Here is a 16,251-nt window from a genome sequence, read left to right as displayed (position 1 = left end):
TTCCTTTTCTGAACGTTATGATGGGATCATTCACCAAAATAGGGGCTAATACTGCATATCTGCGTATTATCGTCCAGTTTTGTTTGATGATCTTATTTTTCTTTCCTGTCGATTGTATGTTGTAATCAATCTAGGTGTACTGTCTTCAGTTTCTCTTTTGTGGTTTTCTTGGGTATTAGATTTCAACAGTGATTCCCTTGATCTAGCAGTTGTTTTGGCTATTGCTTCTGTAAGTATGGCTTAACTATAGCCCCTATTTCTGAACCTGGTTACTGAATCTTTATGCACACATCCAAATCCTCTTTAGTGCTACATATTCTTTTTAAGCGAAGGAGCTCCCCATAGGGGATACTCCTTATAAGATGGTGTGGATGTGCGTTATCTGCATGAAGCGTGGAGTTCCCTGACAGCTTTTTCCTATGTAAGGTGGTTACTATGGCCCCATCCTTGATGTATATTTTTACATCTAGGAACTCTACGCTGTCTTTATCAATGTGTGATGTAAATCTAAGGTTCACATTGTTAGTATTCATATTGTTGACAAAGGTAGTTGCACTGTTCATATCCCCCTGCCACACAATGAACACATCGTCAATGTATCTGTAGAAATGTTTCACATGTTTGTCATACATGTCTGAGTGAGCAGCCCCGAGAGCCCGCTCCTCCCACCAGCCAACCATCAAGCAGGCATAGCTGGCAGAGAAGCAAGCTTCCATAGCTACCCCCCTCAGCTGTCTGTACACCTCATTTCCATACATAAAAAAGTTGTTATTCAAGCACCATGAAATTAAGTCAATCAAGATTTTGTTATGGTTATGGCATTCAACTGGCCTAGTCTCCAAAAAGTGTTGAATTGCTGCCATCCCCAAGCAATGTTCAATACATGTGTATAAGGACTCTGTCAAGAGTCATCAGTAACATATCATCTGCCCATTCAATGGTACTCAGTTTGTTTATAAAAATCTCCTGTGTCCTTAACATAATGTGGGCAATTTTTTAACCATTGGCTGTAAAAAGAAATTGCATATTGAGATACATGTTCCCCCATGCTATTAATAGCAGAAATTATCGGGCCTCCCGGAATGAGGTTTACATTCTTGTGAGTCTTGGGGATAAAATATATCGATGGAATTTTTGTATATTCAACCCATAGATATTTAAATTCATCCGTCGATATCAATCCATCTCTCTTGTATTGATGTAATTTCTTTTGCTTTGTGTTATTCCTTCATGGTTGATTTTTCGTAGCAGTTGGGATCAGATAGTTGTCTTTTGGCTTCTTTTATATAGTCATTTTTGGACCAAATCACGATATTACCGCCTTTGTCTGATTGCATCACAACTATTTCTTGGTTGTTTTGGAGTTTCTTCATCAGTTTCGCATATTCAATTTCTTTCTTGTGAGCTACTGGTGGCTCGCCAGCTATCTCTAAGTAGCTCTCCTGTGTGCAGTCCACCCTCTAAGTTAGAAGCTTTTTAGGTCTCGGCTGCGAAGGCTGCGCTTGCGCAGTCTCGCTCCGAGATTTAATGACTTTGAGAAGAGGGGCTTGCACCCGCCCCTCTTCTCTCCTGTTCTCCATTGGCTGGCCTCTTAAATGCTGGCCAGCCACTGGAGAAGAGGTCCAGTCACTCCGTTGAAGCCCCGTCCTTTTCGGATCGGGGGGCGTGTTTTTTGCGAGAAGTCTCAGGGAGGAGACAACAGCAAAACACGCCCCCAAATCCGAAAAGGACGTGGCGTTTCTCCGAGGCATTTTCTGCTGTGCCTCAGAGAAAGGCGGTGGTGTCCCGGCGTTGCTCCCTCACCTGATCTCCTTCGTCATCAACGATTACCAGCCCGGAGGCTGCATCGTCTCGCACCTGGACCCCATCCACGACTCCCCACCCTCCAGCTAGCTCTTATCTGTACACTCCTCTTCTAATCTCTCGGTATGTCACAGGTTCACCCCCCAACGCCATACACATCTTTCAATTGATTACGTTCCCTCTATAAGTAGACCGGCATTTTCAGCAGTCCTCCCCCCCCCCCCCCCCCCCAGACTCTCATATCCTCCTTTTCTAGCCCGTTCTTCTTTAATTGCTTCCTTCCCGTTCCATAACTTCTCCTTTCTGGGGCTTTCATCTGCCCCCTTCTCATTCGCGCCCTCACCTGTCCTCCCCGGCTCAGTCCTGCTGCTGCCATGCTCGGTTCTCCTCTGCTGCTCTCTAACACGGTGTCGCTGTTCAGCGTCCGGGCTGCACGCTGCCCGTGAGACTGCGAAAGAAAGGTTCCGAGGCTCGATGGTTCCTACTGCCATTCCGTCACTGGTGGCGGCGGGGAATGAGCTTTGCATAGGGCGGGGTTTACAAGGTGAGATCGAGGATAATTGATATGCAGTGGTCTAAAAAAATATAGGTCAGTGGAGATTTTTTTGGTGTGTACATTTATATAGCGCGAACTCGACCCAAAAATATTGGAGCGCTTTATATGAATGATCATCATTTACGCTACGCAAGGACTCATTCATTTTTGGTAGGCAAGGGGAGAATAAGTGATTTGCCCACAATCACAGGATGCTGAGTCGACGTCAGATGCTGGTTCCCCAGCTTCAAGGTCGGCAGCTCTGGCTGTTAGGCCACATCCTCTTGCTAATTAGGAGAACCTGATGACGCTTATAGTGTATTTCTGTAAGCACATGCAAAAACAAAATGCGCAACTAAGGGGATGTGATGTTCACCACTGGGTTTCATTGGCAACATGTGGAATTCCCTCAAGTTCTCTGCATTTACAGTGCACAGTTATTGTTAGATTTCTTCTTTTGGTAAACGGAGTTACGTTTACCTTGCTGCCAAGGTTGCTGCCAAGGTTTCAGATAGGTTGTGTGTTACATGTTCATAGTCAGTGTAATTATGAGTGACGTTGAACTACTGAGCATACATGCCAACATTTTAGAACAGGAAGGTGGGAGATAAAAAAATAAAATAATCTGGAGACTATGTCTCACATTGATTTCGATTGAAGCAGAGGCATTTTCAGGCGACAGGCAGCCAAAATAAAGCCATTTTTTGCTCCAGAATTTGGGAATCTCCCGCCAGATTAGAGTCTGTTCAATCAATCAGATGTCTTATAAAGCGCAACTACTCACCCGTAAGGGTCTCTGGGCGCTTGGGGGGAGGGGGGGTAGTGCTGCCTGTTGCATGTATGTATGAGAGACACTTGCTCTAGGGCAATATCAAGCAATGACGATGAGGGGAACTTATAAATATCAGAAATTGCATCCATTTGAGCAACGAGAAACTCTAAGATCTTAAAACTGCTGCAAAGCATTAGAAATGGAAGGGCACTGTTAAAAGTGACTAGGGATATAATACAGGTGGAGTGCTACTGCACTGCATTAAAGCCCAAAGAGAGTATTTTGTTATCCAGAATCTCACATATTACCACAGTACACTCATATTTGCTCTAGTTAGCAGATTTTGTAATAACAATGGTCTGAATGAAATAGACTGTAATTAGTGTGGTGTTACTCAAGCCAGTTTTAACTACAGCTTTCATGATAACAGGGTCCTGCGATGAAATGTTACATATTTGTCTAAAACAAAAACATGTCACTTAAAATGCTATACATAGATTATGTAGATCAAAATCAAATTCTCCTTTTGGTTTTATTGAGCATTGCATGAAGCGCCATACAGAGAAGGACGGAATTGTTTTTTTCATGTGAACAGGGAAACTGAAAACATGAGGTAGCAGAAGAGAAGGAGACGGGTTAACAGTCTCTCTTCTGGTGCTTGATTTGAAAAGAAGTGATTGTAAAGGGCGCTCCCTGTCTTTGCTTTCAGTGGCTCTCTGTCCTTTCACTGCCTCCCCTCCCCGCTTGCTAGTCAGATCCAGCACTTGTTTCCTTCTCTACCCCCATTCGCACCCCCCACCCCCATTCCACACACCTCCCATGCCTAAGTAGGCCCCTCATACATCAGCCGCGAGCCCCGGAGCACACAGGAGTCGTGGGGCGCGCCGGGATTTGCCAGTGCCTCTTCTATCCGGCTGTCTTTTATTCCAACCTTCAGACTAAACATATCTCTGCAGTGGGCGCATTTACCCACTGAGCTGCTTTTACCAACTTTTCAGAAAGGCGCATGCAGTGAAATCCTAAACCTTTGCTTCGTTTATTTTTTATGGGGGGAATACCTCAAAATCAAGGGCTTGGTTATTCATTGTGCAACAGGTCGGTGGCACCGGGAACCAGAGATGTGAGCGGGACATGCTCCTCAGTTACAGCAGTGTTTTAACTACCAATCGAAGAGATGAGTGGTCCAAACACCTTACTTAATATATCCCGACATCGAAAGTGCCTTATTTACGATGGGAGTACCTGGGAACATCACATTGCTGTTGTGCTGCCCTGTGTGTGATGCCTGCAGTCCTCCTTGAGCTGTTGTGTTCTAATTGCAACAGCAGAGTACATCGTTTTCCTTTTCATTCACGAGTGTATTTTGACAATGATGCATGTCGGCTTTCGGTGACCTGACTCCTCGCAAAAACAACATTTGCACCCAGGTACTCTTGCTGCATGTCCGTGTACGCTTGCATAACACTGTAACCTGAAACACACATGGCTTCCCCGCAGGGGGATGGGTGCCGTGCGCGCTCTTTGCATTTTTTTGTTTCCTGTTTCAGGGTGGAAGCCTTGCCACTTTACCATGCTTGACACCCCCATCTCAAATTGGCTTCGATCTAATTGCTGTCGGATCTGATTGCTATCCCGGCTCCTTATTTATTTTCTTTTGAACCTTCCTAGTCGTTAAATTGCTCTTTACGACCTCATAAAGGTCTTTTGCAGATGGATAGAAGGTGTAAAACGTCCCCAGTTGATCCAGCAAAAAGTAAATATGTGTTAAATTTTGAGGTTACTGTGTGGCTCTGTGTGTGTGGGGGTGGCTCTGTGTGTGTGGGGGTGGCTCTGTGTGTGTGGGGGTGGCTCTGTGTGTGGGGGGTGGCTCTGTGTGTGGGTGGCTCTGTGTGTGTGGGGGAGGGTCTGTGTGTGTGTGGGTGGCTCTGTGGGTGGCTTTTTTTGTAGGTGGCTCTATGCGTGGTGGGTCTGTCTGTGTGTGGGTAACTCTGTGTGTGGGTGGCTCTGTGGGTGGCTCTATTTGTGTGTGGGTTGCTCTGTGAGTGGCTCTGTGTGGGTGGCTCTGTGTGTGGGTGCAAATGCAATAGGTCTCGCATTTGAGAGGGATTAAGCTATTAACATTGTAAATAACAATGCCGTTTCTTAAAATGTTTTAACAACAAAAACATAAACAAAAAGAATGTCATGAGCAATGCCAATAGCTCTAACTTTAACAATGCCGAGACCATTGCATTGTAAATGCTTGTTCTTGACTGAAATAAGATATATGTATGTATGTATGTATGTATGTTTTAGGACATTTAGGGAAAAATTGATCAATTTCCAAAATATTTTTAAAGCTGATGTTTGAGTGATTAAATCCTGTGGCATTGTGCATACATATAACTGATTCAGTTAGCTGGCTGCCAGTGGCATTGAGTTATCTATCATTACCCCTGTAGAGGCATTTGAAATTGTCAAAACCTTTATTACCTTATGACTGGAAACCCAGCCTGATGCACTGACCTAACCACTGCTAGTAATTTTGCATATGATGTAGTCTTGTCTTGCGTGGTCACTATAACAGCGCTAATAATATTAGTGGATCTGGGTGATTTCATTATACAAAAGTAGCTCTCGTTACAGAAAAAGTTGGAGACCCCTGGCCTAAACTGTGACTGGAACTAACCAAAACCATTTGCAGACTATATTAACTTCATATGGTCCTACTTTTGACTCATTCGTACAGTAGACCCACCCACAAAAGTTGGGTACTGTTAGAGAATGTATGATAGTAGGACTTTGCGGTTCCAAATTTTGTCTGGTAAATTTGGTAGTTTGATGTTTGCAGGGCATTCTGGGTAAGGATAAGTGTTACTCGCACAGACCTTTCTTCAGCCCTTTTCTGCATAGGAACAGCTACCCCATTCTGTTGATACAGTGTCCAAGAATCTACATGAACATCACAGGGGCATATCTGCTCATGGAGATATGTCCTCGCGTAATATAATGCACCCCGCCTTGGGGCTGTAAGGTCGGCTACAGGGTGACTTACTTATATTACACTTCGATATCAATGGAGAATGGATCACTTGACCTGAGTAACCAGGGCTAGCAACTTTGTAATTAATAAACCCTCATTCACGTTAGAAAGTCCGTGGGGCGGTATATCTTGATTCTCCGCCAGGTTTAAAAACGTGACCGCATCATCATTGGGCTTCTTTTTGTAGTATGCTTACCTGGTTATTACAGTAGTGATCAAAGAATAAGTAAAAGTGCTCAAGTGAAGGGAGTTTAAAAACCTTGTATATCCTAGACAATATTTTTTAATTAGTCCGGAATCAAGGAGAAGTAAAAACAAAGTGGTGCGTATGTAGGCGAGTTATTAGTCGGACGCACTGCTGGTGTCTTAAAAAATAGGTCGACATGTGTACACGCCTTGGCAGATTGTTGGGGCTTTCTTCAGGACCTCAGAAAATAGTGATGGTAGCGAATGAATTTTCACAGCAACCTAAATAAACATACTAGTTCAGTTGTTAGTGCAGATAACTTATTAGTCTAAAAAGAAGCAAAAAAGAGGGGGAAAACAATATACATTCTCATAAATGAGTCCTGATGTAGTTCATGCTGATTTACAAGAAAAGAGAAGAGAACACTTTGTTTATAGTGCAGTAGGAAGAGAAATAAGTAACTGGAAAATGGCAATCCTTTATCCTTATCAAATAACAATAGTCAGGGGTATGGCTATGCAATCATTATTAACAGGATTAGTGTCTAGGTACGCATAACGATGTGGCACAATTAAGTACATGGAGTTACTTTTGTAGGATGGTCAAAACATGAATTGCTAGTAATGCGATCTAGTAATTTTCACAATGGTATTTTTTGGTATCGCGTTAATAGCTGGCGAGAGGTGGCACTGCTTTATATTATTAGTAATGATGCGGGTATTGGACTAGCTCGTGGCAATGCATGTCGTCAATAACAGAAATGTAGCGCACAATGTGAGTCACTGGAGCGCGCTAAAGTAGATACAGGTGCGTGATGTTTGGCTTGGTGCCTGCTTATAACTGCGTGTGTTAATGTTTTAACGCGCATTGTTCAACACATTTTAAGCAGAAGAATGTTAATTATTGGTAAGCGCTAAACTCTGTGAAAGCGCACGGTTATAGTCATTAGCACAAAGGTTTGGGGGCGGCATGAGATATTTGCTTGGGTAAATACACACGTATAGTGGAAGTTAAGCGTGCAGCATACCTCTAAGTTCGTAATTACGGGCTTCAACAGGGGACTAGCGGGCACGATTGACCTGATGGAAAGTGAGATTTACATTCAGTGCAGTTTAAGGATACATCACTTATCTGTTGTGTCGTCGATGGGTCGTTTCTCACTACCTGCTTGCATCTGGTTGGACCGACTTGTGCTCGCTCTTCCTTCGGCGCCCTGGATGAAGATGGGGCTGTGGGTGTTTGAATGTTATAGTCCTTGTTGTTAATAGATGATGAAGATAGGCTACACTAGATACTATTTAAAAAATGTGAAAAAACTTGTTTTTTGCCAAAATGTAATAAATATTAAAGGATTATTTGGATTGATGTTTTTATGGTAAATAAATACAAAATTTAAACTGAGTTCATAGCCGACAATGGCGAATGTTCAATTGTGTATTTAGTTGTATGGCTCATTTGGTCTGCAGATGGTTATCTTTATATCCAAAGCGTTTTATAAATGTGAGATGTTCTCAATAAAGTTCATTGCAGATAACCTTAGTGATTCAGACTAAGCCAGGTAATATTATCATTCAGACCACTTCTGTTGGTCTTTAGACGATGGACCCACATCTGTTCCTTCTCAAAGAGTATGTGTTCTGCATTTTGATTTTTGTCTGTAAAATCTCTAAAATTGCCCATTTCAAATTGTCAACAGTATGTCCATGTTCAATATAATGGTTGCTCATCTTGGTGGTGGACTTTTTACATTTAACATTACTTCTGTGTTCGCAAATGCACTGTTTTACTTTGCGACACGTCCTCCCTATATAACGAAGGGCACATGGACATGTGATCATATATATCGCATGGGTGGAATTGCAGTTAGTATGGTGTCTAATAGTCCACTTAAATTCTGGTAGCAGTTGGATTGTTTTGGTCGGTGTCGTCAAGGGACATACCGAGCAAGAGCCGCAAGGGTAGTGTCCCATGACAGGTGGTAAGTTCCAGAGTGGTGGAGGTGTCTGATTCCCAGTTGTTGGTGGTGGTCTTATGTGGACTAGTATATGCTTCAGATTCTTGGTTCTTTTGTTTGCAAATCTGGGTTTTGGCCAGTCCAGTTCACCTGAAGTCAGAATGCGTCAATTTTTATTTATATTACATGCAGTGCCTGCAGGCATAGCTCACAGGATGTGTGCCATGTTGTGTTTTCACTTTACTCTGCACCATGTCACACAACCTTCAATGGCAGTTTGCATGAGAGTGGTGATTGGTCCCTTAGGGTGCTACATACTGCAGCTCTTAGAGACCCTCTTTAGTCTCCTTGCCAAAGGTACCAGAGGTACCATTTACTAGGGACTTACAGGCGGATTTAAAGATATTGCCAATTAGGGGAGAGTTATATAGTTTTAGGGAAAGAGATATGGCATTGGGGACCTGGATAGCCGGAATCCAGTGCACGTCTGTCAAAATTGCATCAAATACCAGGCAAAAAGTGGGGGTGACCATGTCAAAAAGGAGCACTTTACTACACGTTCCAAATTGGTTGCTAGCTTTTTTCCACTTCTTACTTATTGATGGTTTCAAAAAGGCTTTTTACATGTTGCTTAAACTTTAACATTGTCCTACTTATTTTTTAACAGTGTATTTTCTTTTTCTCGTCTCTCTAGCATTATTCAGGATTGGAGGAAGCAGTCTTTCGTAATATTACAGCTTGTAAAGAACTTGCCCAGACAACTCGGACTGCCTACGGGCCGAATGGTATGTTAATCCTTCATTAACCAGCATTGGGGAAAGCCAATAGGTCTCATCTACCATAGCTATTTACTTTCTAAAAGTTTTTGCCATGGTATACATCAGTGCAACACAGAGCGATGGATGTGTGGGAGGAGCAAGGTGACGAACAGCAGTGCGTTGGAGGGAGGGGCTGGGAGCAAGCACACGGATCACAGAGGTTCTGGGGCAAGCAGAGGGACAGTGGGTGGTGGTAGTGAAGTTCTGGAGCAAACAGACAACAGAGGGTGGTAGGGTATGTGAGCATAGAGGAGAGGGATGCGGCAAGCACAAGGGAGACCATAAATACGAAGAAAGCAGGCATGGAGAGGACAGATGGCTGCAAGCAATAGGAAGAATGCGGGTATAGAGGGCATTGATAGGAGCATGCAAGACCAAGAACGAGCCTTTGGGAGAGAGAAAGAAAAGAATGCAAAGGAAGCAGTCACCCAGGGGACTGTTGGGGCAATCAACAGGAAGAATGAGGCTTTTGGGGAGAAAATTAAAGCAGGAAAAATACAAAGGAAATGAGAATTGAGGAGCCTGATAGGGGCTTTCGGGAAGGAAGCTTACACTATCATGGAGGGAACAGATGGGGACATGGAACATTAAGGCAGAAAGAAGCACATGGATTAGAGAAGGTAACATGAGTGCAAGTGAGGGGCAAAAGCATCCACTGAGCGCAGGGAGCATGAGGTAAACATCTAACAAACACATGCACAGTGTGTGTCCACAAAAAAGTATCTCCCACATTGCAAGCAGTTTAAAAGACACAAACTTTAACCTTGCTCTAAGGGAGGGTCAAACGCAAGAAGAGGTCAAGGCGTTTGCATACTGACAACTCCTAAGCAAGCAAATTTAGCCAACCAATAGTAAGCAATGTATACAAATCCTCTGCACACGTTCAAGAGTAAATACATAAAGTTACATAAAATATCACAATGATGCTTGTCTTTTTATATTTTCAGATGTCTTCAATTCAAGCTCTTTAAGCCTTCTTAGCCAACACTTGTTTTGTCGCTGTTACAGGGGATTACCCCGCAACTTCTTCAGGGCTGAGGTCAGTTTCAAGTAGTCTCTTAGTTCTGGTGATAATTCCAACCCGGAAGGGCTTCCTATAAGTTCTGCTCCTGGAGAGGTAGACTAATTAGTTTCTTGTCCGGAAAGCTAAATTTGCTTCCAACTGTAAGGGAGTTCCTTTTAGAGGAGCTGCCCCATCTGGCAGTATTAGGTAGAACCCTTCAACTCTCCAGGCCGTGGCATGTTCGCTACACAAATCAGCAGTCCGGGTTGGAATCACCACCAGAACTAAGACTACTTGAAACTGACCTCAGCCCTGAAGAAGTCGCGGGGTAATCCCCTGTAATAGTGACGAAACATGTGTTGGCTAAGAAGTCTTAAAGATCTTGAATTAAAGACCTCTGAAAATATAAAGACCAGGATCATTGTGATATTTTATGTAACTTTATGTATTTACCCTTGAACGTGTGCAGAGGATTTGTATATATAGCATAAGTGGTCTGCTGGCCACACACGTGGGGATCTGGTGGCTTTTCCCTACCTTATGCACCGTGCAAGATTACCTGACATAACTGATTTGTACTTGTGATAGATCTTGGAGCGCCATTTGCGGACCACCAACTGTAAAACCAATAGTAAGCAATGGGCGGGCTCTAAGCCCATTGTAAGCTAACTAAACGTCTCACAAGCAACAGCGCGTGCACTATCTTAGGCAAGACCTAACAAGCATTGGCATAGCCAATAGGTCTCGCATTTGCGACCTTATAAGAGTTTAGCTATGCAACAGTTGCATAACTAAATACATATAATGTCCCAAAAGCGAGACCTATTGGCTATGCCAAGTGGCAGTGCGGCCGCAAAAGTGAAAGTAATCTCGGTAAAGCACGGCGCCCGCGCACATGCACTGTAGCTCTAGGCTGGCCTGGTAGCACTTTTTGGAGCCCTCTCAATAAGTCTCGCCAGACCAGCGCATGCGCTGGGTCAGGCGAGACCTAAAAAGGACAGTTGAGATGTTGTACTGTTCTGTACTTTTGGTATTTTCTGTTGCACTACTATTGCTGTAGACAATTTGATTTTATATGTGTGTTGCATAGCTTAAACCGTTCTTATTTCTTTATATATTGTACTAGAATTGGCATCTTGGTGTATTTTTTTTTTTTTAACCTGTTGAAGATGCATAATCTTTAGTGGACTTTATACTAAAGTTCCCAGGTAAGTTACTGTTGGGTAGTTTAGTGTTGAGAAGATGATTGATCTATGGCTACTGACCAATGATGGCTCTTTGTACCTGCTTCTCCACTCACGTCATAAACTGTTGATCCACATTTCATCCATGATCACGATATCACCTTTGACCTCCTGTCTAGACATTACATTTTGTGCACGTTGGCAGTTAAAACATCAAAATGTTGGATGAGAGTCACAAAATGTCTAGCTGTTTGGGAGACAGTTGCTTGCCAAAATTATGGACCCCAATCCCCCTCTGTTACCCTCCCCAAACAAGGCTCTCCGTGTATAAAAATGGGATACTGTCAAATTGTTCTCTAGAGATGGGTGGACATATGGCTGGATAATTATTGTAAATGTGATCAAGCTGATCAAGAAATGCTGTGACATGCAAAATGTATACCTTTGGGATTGTGGACTTGGTTCCACATGTTATATTCTTGGCTGTTTTTGTTTTAAGTTATAAAATGGCAATAAACACTATTAAGGGGAAGAAGCAGCATTTTAATAATATGGTATCATGCTTACTAAAAGGGCACGTACCAGGCACCATTGCATGTTGCAAAACCCTTAGTTTTGAAACATGCATAATGAGTGAACATAACATGCGTATATTTTACTTTAATTCAGGTATTTGCCTATGTATTAACATGCTGAAGTGTTCTGAAGCAAGACCGATGAGTCTCACATGACATTTAATGGTTAAGATTGCTTTATTTTGTTAAATTTTTTATTTTTTAAAAAAATCTTCATTACATTTTAAAATTGAGATGTATGGACCTTTAACATTGGGGTGGTTGACCATAGTGACCTTACACTTTTGAACTGGTAAAAAGGCTGTATTACATCTGATTATTTGAATTGTTTCGTATTCCTAATTTGACCCAGGGGCATTTGTGTTCATACTGTATTTAAATAGGAAGTATTTTTATCTTTTGTGATAACCCTCTACTCGTCTCTTTAGGAGCACATCAGTTTTGGTCTGTCTACTTTGTATTTACATTTATCGCAGACACTACATTATTGCCGGTGTCCTCATTCCCTTATCCTTTACGGGAGACCAGTGTGTTTTTGTCATTCTTGTATTGTTTGGACCTTGTGTAGTACGTCCAAAACGTGTTTTGTATTGGACATCTGCTTATTGTTGTTACTGTTCCTCACACTTTACTATATTTTATTGTGAAATGTAATTAATTCCGATTTTGACTGAGGGTTATCTCCAAGCTTAGTGAAATGCAAGGGAAAATAAATTGAAACTAATAAGTCCCAAAGATAGAGATTTGTTGTTGGCTTCTTTGAGACAATTGAGGTCCAGCGGATGAGGAATGATGGTAATCAGATCTTACCATTTTAACCTGCCCATAAAAGTTCAAAAGCCCAGCATTTATCTCATACAGCCCCCAGTTTGGTTATTCAGAAAGAAAACAAATTGAAAAACAAAGCGTCAGCGATTTTTAGGTATTTTGTAGACTAAAGCGCAGATTTTCACTGAAAACGCTTATCTTAGTTCTTTTTAATCTGGCTAGAGGATTATTCATTATATTTTTGTGAGTGAAGTATGCTTTGTGTCCTCATTTTAATACTCTTTGTGCTACAGTTTTCTTTATATCGATGTCATGTCCTCATTCAGGAATTTCTTTAGTGTCAATTGGCACATCGTGATGGCAATTGCTTTCAGATTTAAACTTGCACAATTTTCTCATGCCCTATGGCGTGTATATAATTAATAAAGATGGCTGCAGTAACAGGGCACATCAGGTGAGTGCTCATTCTTCAGAGGTCTAGTAAAGCTGGCAAGGCAGAGGGTTGAATCCCAATAGCAATTTATCTGCTTTCTTTGAAGGTCAATAAAATGTGTTCCTTTGGGGTGGGTGTGAGAGTGCCTCTTTGACATGGTTAGTCCCCCACGTTTTGCCTGGAAAATGATATGGTTTAGATTGTAGTGCACAGGGTCCCTGCCAACCAGGTACACCTGTGCCAGTGCTTCTTCCCTAAAACTGTACCATGATTGGTAACTTCAGCCTCCCTGTAAGTCTCCAGTAAAAAATTGAGGGTCCCCTCAGGACCACTCACCAAGGTCATGCCACTGCAGCTTGCATGCCTTGGTGCAGTGAAAAACAGCAAAGTCAACATGGCACACTGCGTGCCATGCCAACCAGCACTGCTTAAGGCAGGGTGCACTATATCACAGTTGTGGGCATATCTGCATGATCAGATATGCCCCTACAATATTTGTCTATTCTTAGATATTGTAATTGTCAGGGAAGCCATAGAGAGTACATGGGCTGGAAACTCGACAACTCAAGTTCTCCGGTACCATGATGGCCTATCTGAATCCACGAGTGTTTGGTCCAAACAACTCCTCTTAATAAACCCACACTAAGGCTAGTGTTGGATTTATTAAGCCATGTACTCTGAGGTCACCTTAGAGGCTCCCCCTTTAAACCTACCAACCATGGTGTGATCTCTGACTGGCTTTAGGCAACCTGCCACCACCAGACATGTTTCTGGACCCCTGAGTCAAGAGCCTCTGCTCTCTCTGGCCAGAAACAAAGCACATCCTGGACGAAGGTGTCACACCTCCTGCCCCAGGATGGGCACAGCCATGCTCAAAAGGAAAGCTTCAAAGGCCTGTCGCCTTTGTAATTGTAGGAAAGTGGCTCTATATATACTGTTCCCAAATAGGTACAGTGTGTATAGGGTCCACAGTCCGCAGAGGCTAAAGTTAGATATAACCTTACTCTCTAAAGTGGCAGCTTGGTCGAGCAGTAAGGCAGTATCAGAGGACAGTGTAAAGCATTTGTTGTACACACTCAGTCAGCAAATGGTCTCACACACTCAAGAACTAAACTCTAGGTCCATGGTTTGTATATAAAAATATATGGTTGTTTTATTTTAGAACCATCAAGAGGTATCAAAATATACTTTCTCAGAATGAGATGCTTTAGTTAAATACTTTGCAAAGGACAATTGACTTGGAATACAATAGTTACAGTTTGCTGCAATAGGCAACACAATTTCAAACACAATAATACATTGAGCTCAATGGGAATTTTAAGTTGTATGCAATTAATTACTTTCAGGATTACTTTTCTAACTCCAGGACTGGATCCTAGATTCAGCCCAGGGACAGTTCTTGGAAACAAGTGAGTGTATTCGTTTTAGTTACTGTTGTGATTTGTAAGCAATATTTTGCTATTTTAAAAGTTGACACTTGGAAGAAATTTAATAGAAAAACAGTCTATGGTTTCCTATGGAAGAAAATTCAAGTTACGGGTAAAGTATGTTCTTGTTACTTTTGTAATCCAGTGCTGGGCTCCTAGGCTCAGTACTGGGACATCTATCTAAAACAGGTAAGTAATTACGTTTTCACGGTTGGTATGATTTTTAAAGAATATTTGTAGTTTGCAAAAATCGACACTTAGGAGAAATTTCACAGAAAAACCGTCAGTGGTTTCCTATCGGAGAAAATTTAGTTAGTGGTAAGTACGGTCGTAAGTACTTTTCAGGGTCAGTGCTGGGCACCAAGATGCAGCACTGGGATCTCTCCTAATGGCAGGTGAGTATTTCCGTTTTCGTTACTCGGTTGATTTTAGGTGAATATTTTAAAGTTTAGAAACTCCACACTTAGAAGAAATTTCAAGAGAAACCAGTCACTGTTACCCTATGGAAGAAAAGTGAGTTATCGGCTTTTGGGTAAGTACTCGACTGGCATAGTTAAGCTTCTGGGCATAGGCTCAGGGGTCTCCCAGCGTCGGGTAAGTACAGTTGTTACAACCTCAGCGGCACAGGGGCAGCCGGGTGCAGAGTGAGTTAGGCCCAATGTTCTCCTATGGAAGGCAGGGGGCCCTTGGTTGGTGGCTGTTGACTAGTAGGCCACGCGGCTGTGGGAGCTGGGCTCATGGTCACTTGCTCAGGGCAAATGGGGAAGTAGGTAGGGTCACTCGGGTGGCTGTGTGCAGGGTGCTTTTGAGCCTTTGGGCGCTCAATGGATTGCTATGGAAAAACTCAAGGACGAACAAAGGCTGCAAGCTCAGACGAAGATTCTTCAGGTGCCACCACCACTTCGAGAGGTAAGTTGGGTAGTTGGAGGATAGATAGGTACCCAGGACAGGGCTCTCAAAATCATAAAAATTGCACTAGACCTGCAGGTCTAGTAACGTGAAACATCTACTGGACCTTACTGAATTGCACTTGACCTCTGACTCTGACAGCTGAGCAAAAGTGACAAGTTAACAAGATTTAAAAGCATTTTTATTGCTCTTTCACTTTGTGAGCAATAACGATGCCTTTAAATCTTATCTTGTCACATTTGCTCTTCTTTCGGAGGCAGAGGTCAAGTGTCAGTTTGTCTTCCTACTCGCCAGAAAGGGCGAGTAGGACCTAAAATAGCTCTTGCTTATTGAATCTGACTCGCAAATGCGGGCGAGCTGGTTTTTTGAGCCCTGCAGGAGTCGGGCACAGGGTGCCGGGTGCAGGGGTGCCCTTTGGTGTCGGGAAATCTTACCCTCTGTTGATCGCGGTTGAGGGGGATCCCTGGTTCTGAGGCTGCAGGCGTCGTCAGGAGCGTCAAGGTGGGTGCTTGGGTGCCGGATTCGGGGTCACAGTCGCCGGGGGGACGTCCTCTGGGTCTTTGCACCCGCCAAACCTGGCCTGTGCCGGAGTGGACAATGTGTGCAGGGTTCGTGGTTCTGGGCTGATGCCAGGGGTTAGATACTTGCTTTGAGCAGAGCCACTGCTCGTGGGAGTCCCAGGTGCTCAGTCACAAGGTACTCAGGTCCTCCGGAGTTTGAGAGGTTGCTGGCCACAGGAGGTGCCGGGATTTAGCAGGAGCAGGTTCGAGGGTCGACAGGCCGGTAGGGCTAGGGCCAAAGCAGTTGGTGTCTTCCTCTTCTTAGCAGCTGCACGGCAGGTCTTGTTTCTTCTTGATCTTC

General features: G+C 43.2%; 1 protein-coding gene across 3 annotated transcripts in view; it reads left to right on the top strand.

Moving 5' to 3' along the window:
* Nucleotides 1–16,251, top strand: part of CCT8 (chaperonin containing TCP1 subunit 8) — a 123,502-nt gene that overhangs the window by 9,754 nt on the left and 97,497 nt on the right. For all 3 annotated transcript variants that reach the window (XM_085623090.1, XM_085623088.1, XM_085623089.1), the window contains exon 2: nucleotides 8,968–9,058. In XM_085623090.1, coding sequence (XP_085479216.1) covers nucleotides 8,968–9,058 — 91 coding nt within the window. The remainder of the gene's footprint in view (nucleotides 1–8,967; nucleotides 9,059–16,251) is intronic.

This window comes from Triturus cristatus, chromosome 8, assembly GCF_964204655.1.
Source record: "Triturus cristatus chromosome 8, aTriCri1.1, whole genome shotgun sequence".
NCBI lineage: Eukaryota > Metazoa > Chordata > Amphibia > Caudata > Salamandridae > Triturus > Triturus cristatus.
This window is presented reverse-complemented; position numbering and strand designations above follow the sequence as displayed.